At 42.7% G+C, this 18,726-nt stretch overlaps 1 protein-coding gene and 1 long non-coding RNA gene across 4 annotated transcripts in view; both read left to right on the top strand.

Annotated features, from left to right (window-relative positions):
• The first annotated feature begins 2,184 nt into the window (after positions 1-2,184).
• LOC117268810 (uncharacterized) lies at positions 2,185-3,544 on the top strand. Its single transcript, XR_004502674.2, has 2 exons — positions 2,185-2,438; positions 2,704-3,544. It is a non-coding gene; the product is annotated as an uncharacterized LOC117268810 (long non-coding RNA).
• Positions 3,545-8,967: 5,423 nt separating this feature from the next.
• The window catches only part of arhgap23a (Rho GTPase activating protein 23a), a 77,671-nt gene continuing 67,912 nt past the window's right edge, over positions 8,968-18,726 (top strand). For 2 of the 3 annotated variants that reach the window (XM_078161600.1, XM_078161599.1), the window contains exon 1: positions 8,968-9,381. In XM_078161600.1, coding sequence (XP_078017726.1) covers positions 9,373-9,381 — 9 coding nt within the window. In that variant the 5' untranslated portion in view covers positions 8,968-9,372. The remainder of the gene's footprint in view (positions 9,382-18,726) is intronic. The other variant, XM_078161598.1, reaches the window with a different exon arrangement.

Genomic DNA, 18,726 nt, shown 5'->3' with positions numbered 1-18,726 from the left:
TAAATCAGAAGGCGGAGATCTCTGATTGTCTGGTGGCGAGACTAATTATAACCTGGGGGAGATATGCCCACCCCTCACCCTGATATATATTTTAATTACTGCCTTGCCAGTGACAGTAAACCTGGGGCTTCTGGGGCCATCTGGAGCTCCTGGGCAGTTGCCCGATTTTACCCACTTGCTTCAGACACCATCTGCATGTTAGCCTCTCACCACAAGATGAAGAGTATTGTGTGAAAATCATTCATTTCTTCTCTCCTGTGTTTATGTACTCATTGATGATCTACTATCACTATAAGCATAGAATTTTTTTTTCATTTTCTTTAAAGATAAATTGGGGCAAAAAGTCTGGTTTGGTTGAGATAATGTAAGACTGCTCCTGCACAGCTTTATTTACACTCCGTAACCAAATTATTAGGTCTAAAACTAAAGCAGCCTAATATCCTCAATCCTGCAATAAATCCTACGGTCATTAAGGTCCTAATGTTCAGTTTTTGTTGAAACTGTTTTAGAGAGGTGTTGATGCTATTTAATTATAATTTAGGATGGTGTATTTTGTGCTGCTGCAAACAGTTGAATCAACACTTCTCTGAGAGTTTATGAAGGTAGGATTTATTGCAGGACATTAGACTGCATCACTTTTTAACTAGGACTACATAATAATGGCAACTGAGAGTATTAAAATAAAAAAATCTGCTACTACTTTAATTGCCCAGTGCCGTGCACAGACATTTCAGGGGGCAGGTGCTCAAATGAAAATAGGGCACCCCTTCCACAAAAATGTTAACTTCAGTTAACGCTATAATAATGTTACATGGTTAGCGTTACTCCTCTTATATGTAATAACTGCAGCAGTGATTTAGCACGGGAAAGCCGGGTACAGCGTTCAGTCAGGTTGCAGGTGCAGGTGGGCGTGCGTTGTATCCTCTGGCTCCTTCAGTTAGATCCACTCCTTGCTACTCCACCCTCTCGTCCAAAAATGTGCATTGCTGGCTCCAGGAATCCAAGATGGTGATGGCCAAAATGCTAAACTCAAGTGCTGTGTCTCAAATTGCGTACTTCTGTACTTACACTTAATATTTTGAGTGCATAAGCGTGTTCACACTGAGAAGTATGGAAAAATGCAGTGCACTATGAGTACCCGGATGGTGCACTCAAAACGGTCAAGAAGTTGAGTGTGGAACTGGACCACTTTTCAAACTGGAAATGGCGGCAGAGGACTATGTGACCGTGAACGTTGCTGCATTGTACAAATGTAAGTTATACATGTGTTTTTTGCACTAAGCACGACTATACTGTTGTCAGATATAAGACAGCAGTATGTTTATTGGGTTAATTTAGCAGTCTGCAATGATTTGGTAACAGGAATGCTAATGCTAGTTAACTAGCTAATTTGCAGTCGTCATTTCCGGTAAGTGCACAACAGCTGTGTTTGGTTTGAGACAACACTACCCTGTCGAAATTTGCGCACTATGCCAATAAGGACATAGTGCACATAGTATACTACATGGAAGTGTACTAACGGAAGTATGTGATTTGAGACACACTAAAGGCCTCAGAACGGCAGACCACAAACCAGTGGGTGATGTCACACTGGCTATACGTCGATTATTTTTACCATCTAGTCTCAACATCTATACTTTATGCACCTAGCTGCTGCTAAATATACATATTCACTGTCATTGTATGTAAAATAAATAACCATTACAAATCAAATCTTTATACAAAATTGAAAAATGCTGCTCTGTGAATAAATAAAAAAAATAAACCAACCAATCTATGCCAGTTTTAAAGTTATATTGCAGGTCACAACATGACCTGTGTTATGTCAGAACAAGTAGGATATTATATTGGATAAATTGGTATTGTTGATAATGGAGGAAATCAATCAACTATCTTTGGGTTATTTCAACCCCGAGTTTCGCCTGTCAGGTCATACTTGTGTTTCCTGGTTTGTGTACCACACCTAACAATGACATTAATACTTGAATAAAATGTTTTGGGGTACTTCTTAAAGGTTTATTAGAGATTTGAGAGCTGAAACACGAGGTGAACAAACCATCTTTTTCTAGTACCTTCTCTTCCGGTTTCGACACCAGACACGAGCGGGGGAGGGGCAGAGCTGCTCCTCCGAACGTTTCCGAATTCAGCCAATCTCCTGCACCGGCGGTAGTGCTGCTGTTTTGCTGCGTGTCCTCCTCGCGTCTACACCGTCCATCTCGGACACTATTTCCATCATGGTGGACATTTTGTTGTTGATGTTCTTCGCCATCGTCGGCCTCGTCTTCCTTTCCTACATCATCTACTTGCTGTAATAATGATGATGATGATGATGATGATGATGAAGCGTCCTGCTCAGCCACAGAGGCGGCCGGTGCACAGGAGTACACAGGATGTGTGCTTTTCCTCTCCTGCATCCCTGGTGTCCATCATGGACAATGGTAAGGCAGTGTTTCATTGCATATAATAAATGTGATGTTTTGCATATAATAGGCAAAGAAAATATCACAAAGTATGGTGTTTTTAGAAAATTAAAAGGAGGATGCTCCTTAGAAATGGTGTTAAATGTATATAATATAGCTACAGTGCAGTCACCAGTGTATATGTATGTGGGAAATAATCACACTGTTGCACCTGACTGAGCTAACAAGATTATTTCTCAGCGATAAACTGTGAATGTGTGATACCAGCTGTCATCTCTTTCAGGGAGAAGAGCCAGGGTCCAGCCACGATGGTTTCCCCATTGGAGCTCTCATGTAGGAGGTGAAGAGCAGTCAAGCTGAGGGGCAAAACAAATGGGGAAGAAGTGGAAGCCAAACTCTTTTTTGCCTCTCTATCTCCCACTTGCACTCTGTCATCATCCCCCTCTTCCTTTACTGGCCCAGGATCCTACAAGCAAAATCTCACTCCAGGAGCTCCCATTTACTTGTTTTGCAATCAGTCCAACCAGTGTGGTTTCTACTCAAGGTTGTGCGCTCTCAAAAGGGGGAGAAATGTAACCTCTGCACAAGTCCAGTAAATTTGTAGATACGGATACAGGACGGTGTTGTGGACTTGAGCGTAAAACAAGTGTGTAGAGTTTGCCTTTTTGACAACACTGTGAGCTAGTTGTTGGCTCTAACTGTAATATGTAGTGTGGTTTGACTGTGTGGCCAACCCCTTTGTACGTTTCGTATGTTTTGTCAAAAGAGCCTCAGACTTTTCATATGTTCAGCCTTGACATCAGTGTTACTTTACTCACGTGTTGCCAAGATGTTCTTATTACAATCAAGATTCCCTATCAGGTTAAAGGGGAACATTTTAGTCATATAACTAGTTATATAGAGTTATGTCTTTCTGATTTTGTTTCTTACTTTGGCTACAGGTGACATCAGGAGGGTGTCATTACAGAAATAACTCCACTGTATGTGCTTCTCAGTTTTACCACCAAACCTCAATTAAATTGTGTATTATATAAATAATGTTGAGTTTATTGATGCACTGATGATGTACCTAGGTAAATGGCAGTATTTCACAAGATATGTCAAATAAAGGTGATTTCTGTAAACCTAGTTGCTTGTCTTCATTTCATTTCATTTTTTTTATTGACAATTTCTTTAAATGAAAACAAAAAGCATTGCTCATCTTACATGCTCTAATGACTCGTAAAGTCTGTGTGATTTATTTTAAGAGCAAACTATGTACTTTTCTGGCATTTTGCCTGATTAGGTGGGGACTTTAGGGATATAAAGAAGAAATGCTTTGGGAGAGATACCAGGGTATGGCTTTCTTTAGGGATCCCTGGTTGCACCAACATAGGTTTTGTTTCAACACTGGGGAGGACACATGAAATGGAGGCCCTATGCCAGAAAGTTTGAAGCATCAAACACTTAATTTACTGGTATTTGTCCCTTATCTGCATCAATGTATGGCATAAATTGTGTCAACATAAAAACCCCCAGCTACTTTTATCTTTGTATTAAGGAGAACAAATACAATCTGTCTAAAGGAAGTTTGCCCCCTGCATCCCCCCCCACCCCTCTATACATATGTATGGTCAGCCAATGACCGAACCAGGGACACTGTGCGCACATTTTGCTTTTGAAATGAGTTTATTTGTGTGTGTGTGTGTGTGTGTATGTGTGTGTGTGTGTGTGTGTGGACAGTTTAGAGTCACAGTGCCTCTGTGCTAGTAGTCTATACTGTGTAGTGTTGTAATCCAAGGGTATCCAAGGTCATTGACCTCGAGGAAATGCAGATCTGATGCATGTTTGTGAGGGAGTAATTCCAATGTCATATTTTACAGACGGAGGCTCTCTGTTCAATATTTCCTGACAGTTTATGCTCACTGGTGTGGTGGTGTGAGCACACACCAGTGAGCTGCTTAGGGTCCTGCAGATGGTGCTGTTTACCTACAGTAGACTGTGGGGAATCAGCTGATGGCAATGTATATATGATGTGAATAAACTCGGCTCTTCACAGATGTGTGTGAGAACAGGTGATGTGAGACAGGGTGACAGCGGTGTGATTTCGATTTAACAGACAGAGGTGATGGAAAAACAGCAGGTTTACTGTGTGTGAAGAAATCAGAAAATCAGAGGATGGGAACACTTGGTTTAAGAGGTATGAATGTGTTGTTGTTTTTATATTAATGATGTATCTGTTCTTGCTTTACGTCAATTATTATATTTTTAGAAAATAACCTTTTGCACCAGATCACATAAAACATATTCACCAGTGATTATCTAGAGCAATATCAATTTATGTCACATTTTATAAATTTATTAATGCTTACATTTATTTTTAATATTATTTTTTAGCACTAAAAATAATATTGATAAAAATAAATAAATAAATATAAAATACATCTATTTATTATTATTTAGATTAGTTTTTAAAAACTTTTATTTTTAAAATCTACCCGAGCTCAGTTCTATTGTCGCTTGAAAACAAGGTTAATTTCTGATTCATCACTTCATCAACAGATGAAAGGTTGCTGTTTTCTCTAAGGAGTCCACCACTCTCCAGTGTGACAGGTCAGCTTCTTTATTTATATATTTTGAGAACTGTATGCATTCATATAAATAATTTTTATTTCCTAAACTTAACAAAAACACAACTTTAATGTCTGTGCTTTAATTACGTAACTTAGCTACAGCTAGCAGCTTTTTAGCTTAGCTTAGCTTAGCTTAGCACATAGAGACGGGGAAACAGCTAGCTTGGCTCTCACGGTCAAACAGCACGCTAACATCTTTTTTCCACAGTTTTCACAGTCCACAAATTGTCTTTACAAACGCGAGTAAACTTAACTTTTATATCTAAGGAACATACAGTTGAAATTACCATGCTTTAGAGTAATTTTAATGATTGAATCAATACATTTCAGGGCTAAAGAAACATCACTATACTCAATTGATCCCAGTTACTGTATTTTCAGTTACTGTGCGTCACTCTGCTGACCACAGGTGGAATGTAACGACGTACATTACTCAAGTACTGCACTTTTACTTTACTTGAGTATTTTAAGCTGATGCAACTTTCTGCTTCAACCCCAATACACTTCAAAATGAAATATTGTACCTTGTACTCCACTAAATTATCTAATAAATTTAGCTGCTAGTTACTTAACGACTGGTCAGTTGATTAGAAAATAAATTGGCAACTCTTTCGATAATTGTTTAAATGATTTTTCATGCTTAAACATTTCATGGTCTCAGTTTCTCAAATATGAGAATTTTTAAAATTATTTTGATTGATTAAATTGATTTAATTAATTAATAATACTTAAATACATTTCCCTGATTGTACTCGTATATTTCTTACTCTTTACTTTAACATTTTCAATGCAGGACTTTTACTAGTAACAGATTATTTTTACATCATGGGATTAGTACTTTGACTTTCACTAAGTAAAGGGTCTGAATACTTCTTCCGCCTCTGCTACTGAAATGGCATTTATAGCATCACAAATGTTTTGCCATTGCTGTTTTTTTATTATTTTTTTTATTTTCACACCAGTACTGACACTCCAGAAAACCACAGTATAAAAGTTTAACAGTACGTTGACTTCACTACTGCTGAACAACTTCCTCTTACAGCCTTTTTTGGTGGAGCATCTCAAATTCTTGGGTATTTGCACACGGCATAACAACTGTCATTACATAGTGTTTAGGGGGTGTTACCTATGCTAATACATGACTCATGATCAAGTGGGATTTATCATTCAACACACTGGGTGTAAGAGTAGATTGGTGCATCTGGAGTTGACTACTCTTATTTGTCCTCCTAGCAGAAAATTATGAGAACATTAAGAGAACATTACTGCATGAAGTCCACATTGTGTGTATGTGCCTCACAGTGTCACCCTCCTCCTGCAGTCACTAAGGCTAAAGTCTCTCCCACATGTGTGCTGACAGACCCACTCTGGGAAATAATCGGAATTCCTCTGCTGATAGTATAATCTACCACTCTCGGCGTTACAATACACCCACTGTTCTGTCTGTGAGAACACACACACATGCAGTCATCTCACTTCAAACAGCATCTTTGGCTCGACCAGATCAAATGACGCTGCAGCAGTCTACAGTAGAGGGGGGTCAAGAAAAGAGAATGATGCATTGAAGCTGGACTATAGAAAGTAGGGCAGGGTTTGTTTGGTTGCAGCTCTGCATGTTGCATGACCTTGTTGTACTGCATTCCTGACCCCCTCCCTTGACTCACTGGCCTGTCACACTGCTCCTAGCTACCATATCAGATCATGTCACAGCTATGTTATGTGTCCATTGAATCAAAATAAGCCAGAACAGGTGCTCTTTTTTTTTCAGCTGCGAGGGGCCTTTGGTTTTCCCATGGAGCAGTATTTTTGGGTAGATGCGGTAATACGGGACATTTTTAAGTGTTTATGATTACTTTAAAAGGAAAAATCCACCCATAGGGCACTCTGGCTGCTGCTGCAGCTGCTGGCAGCATGCCTTGCATTTTTGTTGTCTTCTTGTATTTCCTTACTCCTTGGGATAGCATGATAACAGGCAGAATGAACATACCACAGACAGATGTTTTTAGTGCAGAATTAGATAAAAATGAAAGATGTCAGATATCTAAAACAAACAATAAACATCAAGTTTGTTTCAGTCCTAAAAAGTTCCCAGTTGGAAATTTAAACTGGAACTGATGGACACTGGAATTTCTAACCTGGATAGTCTGAGGAACCTCACCAACTATGACCTCAAACTCCAATATGGCTGCTCTGCACATCAACAGTAGTGAAAGCTGTTGTGATAGTCTATAAATTAGTACCTCTGTCTTATTTGTGTCTCATTAAAATAGCGATACACACAGTACTGTCCAACTTATATCTGTGGAAATGTTGCTACGGTGTTTGCATGTGCAAAATTCAGCAAAATGCATTGTTATCAACTTGTATTGCTAACGATGAATGACCAGGCTAGAGCTAATCTTGTTTGCAACATCTTGGTTTTCCGACATGTTGTACTGGAGCGCAATGAACTCAGGTGTGACATTATTCCTAGGTCAGTCCCTGCAACTTTTAGAAGTAAAGGGAACACAGTATTAGTGAGGTTGCAGAACTGAAACTTCTCCCATGTGGAAAGCGTGTTGGAGAACTTAAGTGGCTGATGCAAAAACGTGAATGCTGGGCAAACAACGTGGTGGACTCCGTGGTGGAGGACCTGCTTCATTTGTAGATATAAATGGCTCATTCTAAGGAAACAATTATACAACGATTGTTATTTCCATAGTTATATACCATTTCTCCCAATAGATGCCCTTAAATCCTACACACTGGACGTTTGAAAACAGCAAGCGGTGCATTCCACAGCTGAATAAAGCAACTGGGAGATCTGCCTTGGGACATATAAGCAATCTGTCACTGTAACAGACCAAGACAACACAGGCTGAGGAAAACTGGACACACCAAAATCATAAATCATTTCATCACAGAGTAACTCCTGGAATGCAGCAGAGCTCACAAATCCATTATGTATAACAATGTGAGAGTATCCCAGTGTGGATTTTTCCTTTAAATTGATGCTACACAATGCTAGTCTTGACGCATGCTGCTAGTTTGAAATAACATCTCCCCACTGTGGCACCTGTAACCTCTTTCAACCTTTTCTGGAATGCCAACGAGATGGAATTGGGGAAGAGGGGGGATAAAGCAGCGAGGAATTGAGTGTAATAATACAATAGATGGAGAGGGAGGGAGGGGGGCGGAGAGGACAGAGACAGAGCAAATAAAGAAAAAAGGAGGCAATGAAAGAAAAGGGGGGGGGTTGCCTATATATGTGCTTAGCCATGGCCTTCAGCTGTGGAGTTCCTGTTGTTGTGAGGTGGGAGTTTCCCTCAGTGCGGGCCAAGAGGAAAACGACAGAGGATGTCTTTTTCCTGGTTGATGAAGAATGCCTGGGCCTCGAGGTCTTTCCTTTTCGCATGTGTGTTTTATACAACTTTATGCCAGAGTGTCAATGCTAATGATCTGAACAGCTGTCCTGCCATGTCACTCTGGAGCTACGCCACTGTGACACTGATGCATAAACATTTCAGCAGAGAGGTGAGCACAGGGGAAAGCATTCCTCGCTTTACCCATCCAGCCTCACTACAGATTGGACTACACGTCCCAACATGCTCCCCCCACAATAGGGGGCGGGGGCCATAAATCCTAGCAGCCAATGGCTTTGTGTCTGGGGATCTGTGGCTGGTGTGTTGCACGGCAGCTGTTGTCAATGGCAACAGAGGTTTTCAGGGAAGCATGAGCTGGACAGCTGGCAGAGGGTCCCTCAGTCCTCTACCGGGAGTCACATGATTCCCCCAGCAGCCAATCTCAGCCCAGCGCCCTCCTCTTTCCCTCGCTCCTTCTCTCTCATTTGCTCACTCTGGCTCTCCTCGGCTGCAGCAGGAGGGGGAGGGGAGATGGAAAGAGAGGAGGGAAGTGGAGACAGAGAGGGAGGGAGGCGAGGCGAGGGGCCAGCTTACACAGGGAGCGAGTGAAAGAGCTTGAGAACGAAAACGGAGAGCGGGAGTCTCTTCCCTCTGTGTGGCTATCAAGGAGAGAGGTAAGGAACCCACGCACGCCCTGTTTGCCCTCCAGCCTCCGCCCTGAGCAGCAGGAGAAGGAGAGAAGACAGAGGAAAGGACAAGAGAGGAGTGTTTGGTTGGATGTATCAGACTGTCACACTCAGAAACACAAGGAGAGACAGAACCATGCCTCTGTGGAGAGGCGCAGCAGTCGGCTGCCAGGCTGCCTCGCCTGTGTGAGGAGAGCAGGATTGGATTGCTGTTGGGAATACTGAACAAGGAAAAGAAGAAGAAACAAGGCAGGCAGCCGGTGATCTCGTGCCATGACTGGGAACAGGAGGAGAGAGGAGGCTCGCTGAAATCATGGACCAGGTGAGGATGGAGAGAAGGAAAGGAAGGGAGGGACTGAAGGGGAAGTGAAGGGGACCACCACCTTTAGAGTGCTTCACATTCACACCTTGCTGACACAAAACACACAGAGCAGCAGCAGCATTCATAACATCCATCATCCCCCTTTCCATTCCCTCTAGGCAAAAAACAAACTGCACAGCATGCTGCTTATCCTGCGATGTGTTTTCTGTTTTCACCCCCTGGCGAGCTAGGTTTCACTCTGGGGGGGGAGGGGGCCGGCAGAGGTGCTGCCACCGGCAAGTGCCAGGCCCCTGGAGAGATGACACAGCTGAAAACATCACCGGCTTATCTCCGATATGGGGCATAAGATCAGCACTCTGGCAGAGGAAATAGAAGCATAAAAAGAGGGGTGTGGCTCAGTTTGGTGGGTTAACAGGCATCCTCGGTCGTGATCCGTCTTAACATGTCATGCAGAAATTGGCACCCTCGCCTGGAGTCAGGATGGAGGCGGGAGATGGGATGTCATGCAACAGGGTTCCCATCCAGAGCTGTGTGTGTGTGTCCGCGTTCATTCATTCGTGGAGGCTCAGACAAGCGTGTCTGCTGCTTTGTAACACTGTGTACTCATGTCACCAGCCCTTACAGAGACTGTCATCCACCGCTTGTTTGCTGTGAGAGCAGCTGATGCTTGGTCAATTTGACCCCTTCGCTTTAAACTTCTCCAGTATTTAAGGACTGTTTTGGAATATTTGGTGTGTTTTACAGCCTCTGTGTGGAGGCTGATTGCAGCCGCTGTTACCAGTTGTTGTATCCAGGCTGGAGGCAACCAGCTGCTATTAGCTGAGTGTGTGATGAATGGTTTATAGAAGAGAATGCAGACACCCTCCTCATATCTCCTCTACGTTGCCCTCAATGCACTACTAGTGTCTGTCCTAGTCATTGATTACCTCATCCCCCTCTTATCTCCCTCCCTCCTTCTCCTCTGTTGCTTTGCGTCCTCTCCTCCTCCTGAGGTGGAACTGTTGTGAGCATCAGGTTCGTGATTAAGGAGGAGGAAGAGGAGGGGGAGATTAGGAGGGGTGTATGGGTGAGACACCCCAGCCCAACCCTTCGTTTGGCTGAATAATGCATGCAGTCCATAAGGGGAAAATCTCCTGTCTGTGCCCGCTCGCTCAGGTTGGGGTGACGTTAGCCCTCTAGTATAGCAGAGATGATGTCATCACTGCTGCTGGTCAGACTGTGGGTGTGTTTGGGTGTGGATGGGTAAAGATGTTTGCAGGAGGCATGCCATGTTTTTCACTTGTTTGTGTATTTTCTTTCTCACTCATTACCTTATTTCCCCAAATGGGAAGCCTCAGGCAATAACACAGAGCACACAGTGTGTCTGACCATGGGTCATGGCCTCAGTGTCACACACACAAACACTTTCAGTATCAGTTCACATTCTGCACCAAAAACCAAGAGTGGTGTCACTTACAGCACAATGTACCTCACAGGAAACAAAAACTATTTATAAGACTGCGCAGCGCTGCGAAATGCTGACACAGCGTGGCCTTGGTGCAGTGCTAAGGCTGGGTTGGTGTCATTTTAATAGATGGACCATACTGTGACGTTACAACCAAATATGATTATAGCACTTCCCGTTCATCACGTGACTGAGTATCATTGTCGTTGTGGAGCTTTATCTCGACTTGTGTTTCCTGCTCCAGGCCTTTGTCAGCCTGGTGTTTCGTGATGATTCTGTATATACAATGTGTATGTCTGAGAGGCTTCTACGGATCCACTGTCATTTGGCAGCGTAAACATGCACTAACACTGCTGTGCAAATGTAAACAGAGGCATGTAGTGTTTACTATAGTCATGGAAAGGCTGCATGTTTACAGGACATCACCATGCAGTGTGTGCGTTTCTCTTTGTCCTCATTTTTCAGCTCTATGCAAGGAGAGACACACATGTTCAAACGCACAGTGATAAGGAGGGCAGTGGCTCAGTGAGGAACAGGAAAAGGCTGGTTACATAAAGTGTCTGTGAAAGCGAATCAAGGGCAGCAGTGGGACACCTCTTTTCTCTCAGAGTCTGTCTGCGCTGCATTCTTCTGCACCCGAGTAATGCCGCGCTCCACACTCTGCACATGATGTAAGTCATCCTCAGCGGAGGTGTCTGGTTTTACATGTTTATAAAACACACTCGCTGACACCAGGATGGTTCTCATTGAAAAAAAAAAAAAAAACTTGCCCGAGGATGATTAAAATGCCAGACTCACTGCAAATCAGTTTGGGTCATTAGTGCTTTCAGATCAATAGTCATTAAGGCAGACCTGGGCAGAGCTGCAGTGACGGCTGCCCTGTGAACTCTGGGTTTGGAGTATCCTGACCACATCCATCAGACAAAACAAGCAGTTCTCTTCGTTGTAACAGCCAGAGAGACAAGTTAGTGCTTGATCATGAAAGACAGAGCTAGAAAATATACATTTTCTGGGATAATGTTGTCTGCAAACTTCTTTTTTATTGCACTCAATGAACTCCATAACTCCTGAGTGTACAGTGTGTAGGCAAGCGTTTCATGGCAGTGGAGGGAATCCCTCATACTGCCGGATGAGCCTCAGTGAGGTGGACAGGGGTGACGCTGCTGTGTTTATGCTGCTGTCTGAACATGACTCCCTCGAGGCTCAGTTTGGGCGGCACAGCGACATATGTCTAACTGTACTATGTGTGTGTGTATACCAGTGTGTGTGACTGTGAGTCCCTGTGGCTCTCAGCCAGAGTTATCTCACAAATTGTTTTGTCTGTTTCCCATAGATGTGACTGAAGTGGAATGCAGTCAAAATTAGCTCAGAGCGAAGCAGCCGCGGAGGGAGATGTTTTACGAGAGTGAAAGTGTGTGAGTGTTTAAAGAGAGAGAAAGAACAGGCTCTTATTAAGTTACAAACGAGATAGTGACAGGGAATGTGGAAGACAACAAGTGTGAGAGAGGGAAGGATAAAGGAAAAGCCTCATGGTGGAACAGGTGGTCTAATCTGACGCCCCACCCACAGCACCCCGAAGCCCCCTGCCTATGCAATCCTTGGACACTTAGGAGTTTCTTTGTCCTGAGCGGGTGAGACTGAAAGGATGAACTTTGTCTGTGCATTTGCATCAAAATTGACATTAAACACACACATATAAGCATATATACCCAGCCTTTCACCCATGCAGAGAGCTGCTGCAGCTTCTCTGACCTGTTTGTCAGTTTTGCATGGCAGAGACGAGGGGGATTACAATGAAAATTAACCACGCTACAGGACAGAAGCATAGTGTTTTTAGTTGAGTTTGCATGTGGTGAGCGAAACATGCAGAGGACTGTGTGGACATTTGTGGGACATGGAGCTGAGGGAGAATATGATTAACCTGGCAGCCATTTAAAGGCTTGTAGCAGATGAAGCAGGGAGTCTGTATGTAAAATATATACATAAAAAGAGTATTTTACCCCCACATTTTCCTCTACTTCTTTATAGGATAAAGAATGGGACATAGAGCAAATTTACACACATTTTGATCTATTTCCTCATTTTGAAATATATATACAAACATATTTAGATGTAACTGTCAACCTATTAGTATTAGTGTAAGATGAAGATGTTTTTGCATCTGAAGGATGTTAGTAAAGGGTTCCTGTTCTTAATTCGGGCTCTATTGGATTGTCAAGCGGGCGATAACCAAATGGTAGATGCCTGCAGGCAGACAATGGGCAAATTGTCCTGTGAAAGAAAACTAGGACACCCATCTCCAGGAAGTAAACAGCTCCTGTTCAGCTCAGGACGACTGCTTCGGACCTCAACCTCAATGCACTAGAGTGGCGAGCAATGAATGGATGCAGATGGCAGGGGTAACGGTGGGGGGTGCTCCCGCAGGGGTCGAAGGTTATCCCGTGTGGTTAAAGCCCTTCCTGTCAGCAGTGCTTTGCATCAGTTCAGGCCATGTCAGGGATCTGCGGGCTGATGACACAGGATGAGGAGGGGTAAATGGAACAAAACTGGGGGATGAGGTTTATTGGTCGCGTCCAATTAGGAGGCTGTTTGCTACTGAGTTTGTCCAATTTAAGCTAATGAGCCTGTCTGGCATGTGCAGCGCTCAGCTTGACATGTTTTAGATTTCAACTCATGACCTCTGTTTCTTTCTCTTGAAATCAGTTTTCTGCCCTTCTTTTATGTCCTTGAGTCTTGACTTGAGCATCCAGGTTTTGAGTAAGGATGTCAGTCTGGCACGAACAGCTGTGCAGCTGATGCCTGCTGTTTCATTACTTTGATAATTAAACAGGCCACAGAGCTGCCCTACTGTTAGTGGGCACCACAGCTGCATATCAATAATGAACTGCGCACTTAACAAGCCACTGACCTCTTGTCCTCTTTTCCAAACTACTGAAGATGAGACAATTAAATTGAAACTACATCTGAGTCGTCAATTTGAAGATATTTCATCTTGTTTTAGGCATCATCCCTTCTTTCTGTACCACCCCCCTTTTTACCCTCTCATTGTGTATGGACAGGTTGCACCAGTATCACTGCCATAAATCCTGCTAAATCCCACCGAGGGAGATAAAATAAAACTCACCATAGAGCTGTATCTGAGGACAACTTCGTTTTTTTACTCTCCACCTATACTCCACCTTGCCATGCCAGCACTGTAGCGAGCCCCCTTGTGGCCTCCAACTGCAACTGTGGCTCCATTTCTGTCTTTTCAGTGGGATTGAGGATTATCTGTTTAGGGAAATCTCTGCAAAGGAACAGATGGTGTTCTTTTTACAGAATTCAACCTAGAATAAGACGTTTGTTTTGATGTTGATGACAGTGCACATTTATGTGTATTCCACATGGGAAATAAATAATCCTCCCTGGTTTGGTGACCCCTCACCCTCATTGATTACAAAGCGAAAAAGCAACATTTTGTGTTACAATGTTTGCCTACTCATGCAAATCAATGTCCTCACTCACAGAATATACTTTCTTTAGCTTTTGTATGAACACACCATTGAAAATATAACAAAACCATCATCTTCATGTGCATTTTGCTAGTTAAGAATATGTTTCTGTGAGTGTTGACATTCCTTTTGAATTCAGTATATCTCCGTGTGTGGGCCCAGGTTATATTTAAAGGCTTAAGAGGTGAGCAATGCCAGTCTTTTGTTCACTCTGTTCTTATCTCTGTCTGCGATTTAGTCTCAAGCACGAAGTCTAACACTAGAATTACAATTCCTTGAGACTGACAACAGCATTTAGGACCCATGAACTAAATATTTCTGCACTGATGGTTGGTTGGGTGAAAACAGGGACCTTTCTGAAGGTTGGAAATCTGTCCTCCAAAAGGAGAACACCCTGCTTTAAGGCCATGTCTAGACAAACTTATCTCTGAGTTTTAAGGCCAGGGAAACACTTGGATTAAGATATGATCCCCCTCGAACATACGGGATTATTCAGTTTACTGTATATTCTGTAAGAGGTGTGGCTTACAGCTTTTGTTGTACCACAGGAAATCAGCCGTTGGCCTCAGGGTCCTTTCTTTAAATCACCTTTTTCTTTGTATAGATGTACAGATGTATTCATACTCAAATGAGGCTCCATGATAAAAAATGAAGCAGCAATTGTCTGGATGGCTGTGATTTGTTTTATTAAGTTTACACTGCAGGTTAGGTTTTTACTAAACCTTTATTCAAACAGGTGGAAGTCTTATTTGAATTAAAACCTTTTTTTGAGAGAGAGACTTGGCAAGCAGCATGAATCATATCAATAAAAATCTGACTGATAAATACTTTATGCACAGTCTATCTGTGTAAAACAAATATTTTTTAAGGGCAGAAAATTAGTTTAGTGGACCAGTCTCAATTCCGTTATTTGGCACAATGTGTGAAAAAACATTTATTGCAGCCAAAAAGTTGTTGAAGTTTCAAGAAACTGCCAGCATGACAGCAAAATCCTCTCTTTAACTAAATTAAAGTGAAATAGTCACCTGGAAACATCCAACAGTTAAGTTTTAGGATGTGTGATCATATCAGTTTGCAGGGTTCTCCCAAACCTTTCAAATGCCCATTGTCCGTATGGATGGATTATTGAATGGGCCTACCGGGCACAGGCCCAGGGGCCCAAAATGTCAGGGCCCCCCTGGCCTTCACCTGCAAAATAAAAGAGACACGACCAGGAAAAGTGTGAAAATGAACACAAAGAGACACAAAACTACTACAAAGAGATGCAAAACAGCAGCAGAAAGACTCACAATGACTACAGACAGAGGCAAAATGATCATAACGAGACATAAAACCACAGAGAGATGCATAACAACAACAAAGAGATGGAAAACAACAACATAAATAGGCCAAACAACTATAAAGTCTGTGTGTCTTGCTCCTGTGTAGGAGCGGTGGTGGGGCCTACTGCATGTCTGGGCCCAGGGGCCCATTGTCTCATAATCCGCCCACAATTGTCCTTTGTATATTCAGGCTGGTGTATTCGGGGAACATGCCACCTACTAATAACATGTAATTCTAATTTTACCTGAGTTATTATAGGAGGTTCCTGACTCACCAGTGACCAGCAGAAAAATCTGATGTAAACAGTTTTGCTGATATCAGATAAAGGGGTTCCCGAATGTGACTTGAAGACATATCTCATCCTTAGAACTTGTTTCCATTGTCTCCCTGACTGTGCCGCAGGAAGTGATGCTAGAGGCAGGAAGCAAAGCTGTGAAAGGTAGAGAGGCTGCAAACACGTGAAGTGACGGGCAGCAGGAAGGAAACTTGCGGCGTTGCTACTGGAACTACTGTTTATTTTCCTTTTCTGTCTCTCAGAAGAGGTTTAGTGGAAACGAAAAGGTGGAGTGGGGGCTACAGGGATGTCCTTTGATGAATGTGTGCCAAGCAATTATAGTAACAGCTTACATTTATAGAAACAGTGGAATACCCTGGATGTGATTCAGTTGTTGCTGTTGTCTGGAGCTTTGAGGAATAGATTGATCGAGACAGACTGGAGACTTTGGGGAGTTGAATGAGTGGTCACTTGTGCAAATGGTGACACCTGAACATCCACTACTTTCCCTGTTAGACTCGGGTATTTCCTTCTCTTTGTTCCTTTATCTCAAACACTCCCACATGGCTGCTCTATCAGCTCTAGTCATGTTAAGGAAAACATCATGAAGAGGAGGCTCAGCAGTTCATGTGTAGGGATGAGATAGTGTATCAGCTTGTACAGGAAGATAAGACTGAAACTGCCTTGGAACAGTTTGGACAGCAGGCTTACACACATATAACCCAGTAAAAGACAGTAACAGTGAGTAGGTGTTGATACAAATGTCTGTATCAGTGGTAAAAACTGTAGAAACAGGGCTAAAATAGAAGCACGTCCAGTCATAAGGCTTGTGGTGGTCCTTTATTACGTGTGTGTGTGTGTGTGTGTGTGTGTGTGTGTGTGTGTGTGCGTGCACGCGTTCTTGGCCCCAATGAGTCATTCTATCCAGTATCCTACCCAGCCGAACGTCCTCTGCAATAGCCAGAGCTCGGACTTAAACCCGTCTCCGCAGCCATGCAGCAGCCAGTTGTGTCCACAGGCTCGTCTGAGTTACTACGGCCTACGGGAGAATGAGCGAGGCAGCTGCAAGAGAGGAGGGGGATTAAAATGAAATGTAGTGTGGGATGAGGCGCAGAGGGAAGATGGGTCAGCAGGTCAACAGAGGAACAGAGATGACACATAAGACAAAGTGTAGAGACATGAGCTAGACTGCAGTATAGGCCATTACTGGATATCAAAAACTGGACGTAGATGTCATCGTTAGACAGCGAAAGAACAACAAAAATCAGTTAATGTACAGACCTGTTCTATGACTTCACTTGTTTTAGCTTATTTATATAGAGTCATGTATACTTAACATCACAACTTATGATATGTAAACTGTGTGTCTGTGTTTTAGAAGTTTGAATATATTTTGTAGTGTTCAAGACCTTAATTGGTTTCTGTTTGGACCTTGAAGCTTACTTGAGTTGTGTAACTTACTGCAGTTTCATCAAAGTTACATTATTATTACATTATACTACATGTTTACATGCTTTAATGTTAAAAAATGACTTTATTTTTCGCAGTGTGTGTGCTGGAACACCTGCATTCAAGCGGCAATCTCAGGGGTTGAAAAATGAAGCCAACACGAAAGTCTCAAAAACTGCAGTTCTTCTAATGACCACTTGAGGCCGGAACCAGAAGCCGGTTGATCCTCATAGACCCCCATGTTAAAATGCCCAGCTTTACAGCAGAAATAATCATGTTAACAGCCTTGCATAAAAAAGGGTTTAGGTCTCTACAGCTAATTTCCTCCTTCCATGACAACTGAATGGGGTGTGAATTTTTATGTAACTCATCTTTTTACATTTTATTGAGGCTTAAAGTTACGCATAATTAAGGGCGAGCTGCTTTGAGTGACAGGCTGTCTGCCGATAGTGTCTTCCACTTCTCCACTGTTCTCTTCCACTTCTCATTCAGATCCACCCCTCGCTCCTCCACAGCTCCAGCCCCTCACCCAAATATGGTCAGTCCTGTCACCCAAAAAACAAAATGGTGGTCGAAATGCCAAACTCGAGGCTTCAAATGGGAGTCCACAAATGAATAGGTGATGTCACAGTAGCGACGTCCATTATTTTTATAGTCTGTGGTATTCACCCTCTGTCTGAAACACCATTTTAGCATCTGTCTGATTTCTGGGTCTACTGTATCTCTGCATCTCTGACGGAACTGAGAATAGCAGCACTTGTTACTGTGAAAAATCACCAATAAACGCTTCTACAGAAACCAGCAGGAATATGATCCAAAATCAGGGCAACTAAGATGACGTATTTCCCTGACATTAGCATGTAGCTACATGTATGTCAGCAGTGTACTTAGAGTCAGGGAATGACTGTTAAATGAGAATAGTGACACCTTCTACGGTGAGAAATTTACAACATCAGCTACCAAGTTTATGGGTTTCCCTGACCTTATCGTATAGCTTCATTTAGCAGTGTAGGCTGTGTAACAGTATAAAGAAATCCAGCACGCGTCATACTGTAGCCAGAGTAAAGAAAAGAGGCAGGTTTTCAACAGTGTACAGAATGGTCTGAAGCATGGGATTACTTTTATATTCGTTTACCTCATTATGTAAAACGTTGGCCCTGTTTAATATGAACATCCAAAATTGTAACACTATATGTAAGACACAAAATGTGGAAAAGCATAATAGGTCCCCTTTAACCTGCATTAGCACTCAACAAAAATTAATGTAGACTGTGATAGATTTAATCCGTGTAAGTTTCCAGAGTCTACTTGCCATTTTTCGTATCACAGGGAAATGAACGGAAACCAATGGTGACCCAAAATGG

This window comes from Epinephelus lanceolatus, chromosome 18 (genome assembly GCF_041903045.1).
Source record: "Epinephelus lanceolatus isolate andai-2023 chromosome 18, ASM4190304v1, whole genome shotgun sequence".
In the NCBI taxonomy this organism is placed as follows: domain Eukaryota; kingdom Metazoa; phylum Chordata; class Actinopteri; order Perciformes; family Serranidae; genus Epinephelus; species Epinephelus lanceolatus.
Note: the sequence above shows the minus strand (reverse complement) of the source record. Positions and strands in the feature narration are given on the sequence as shown.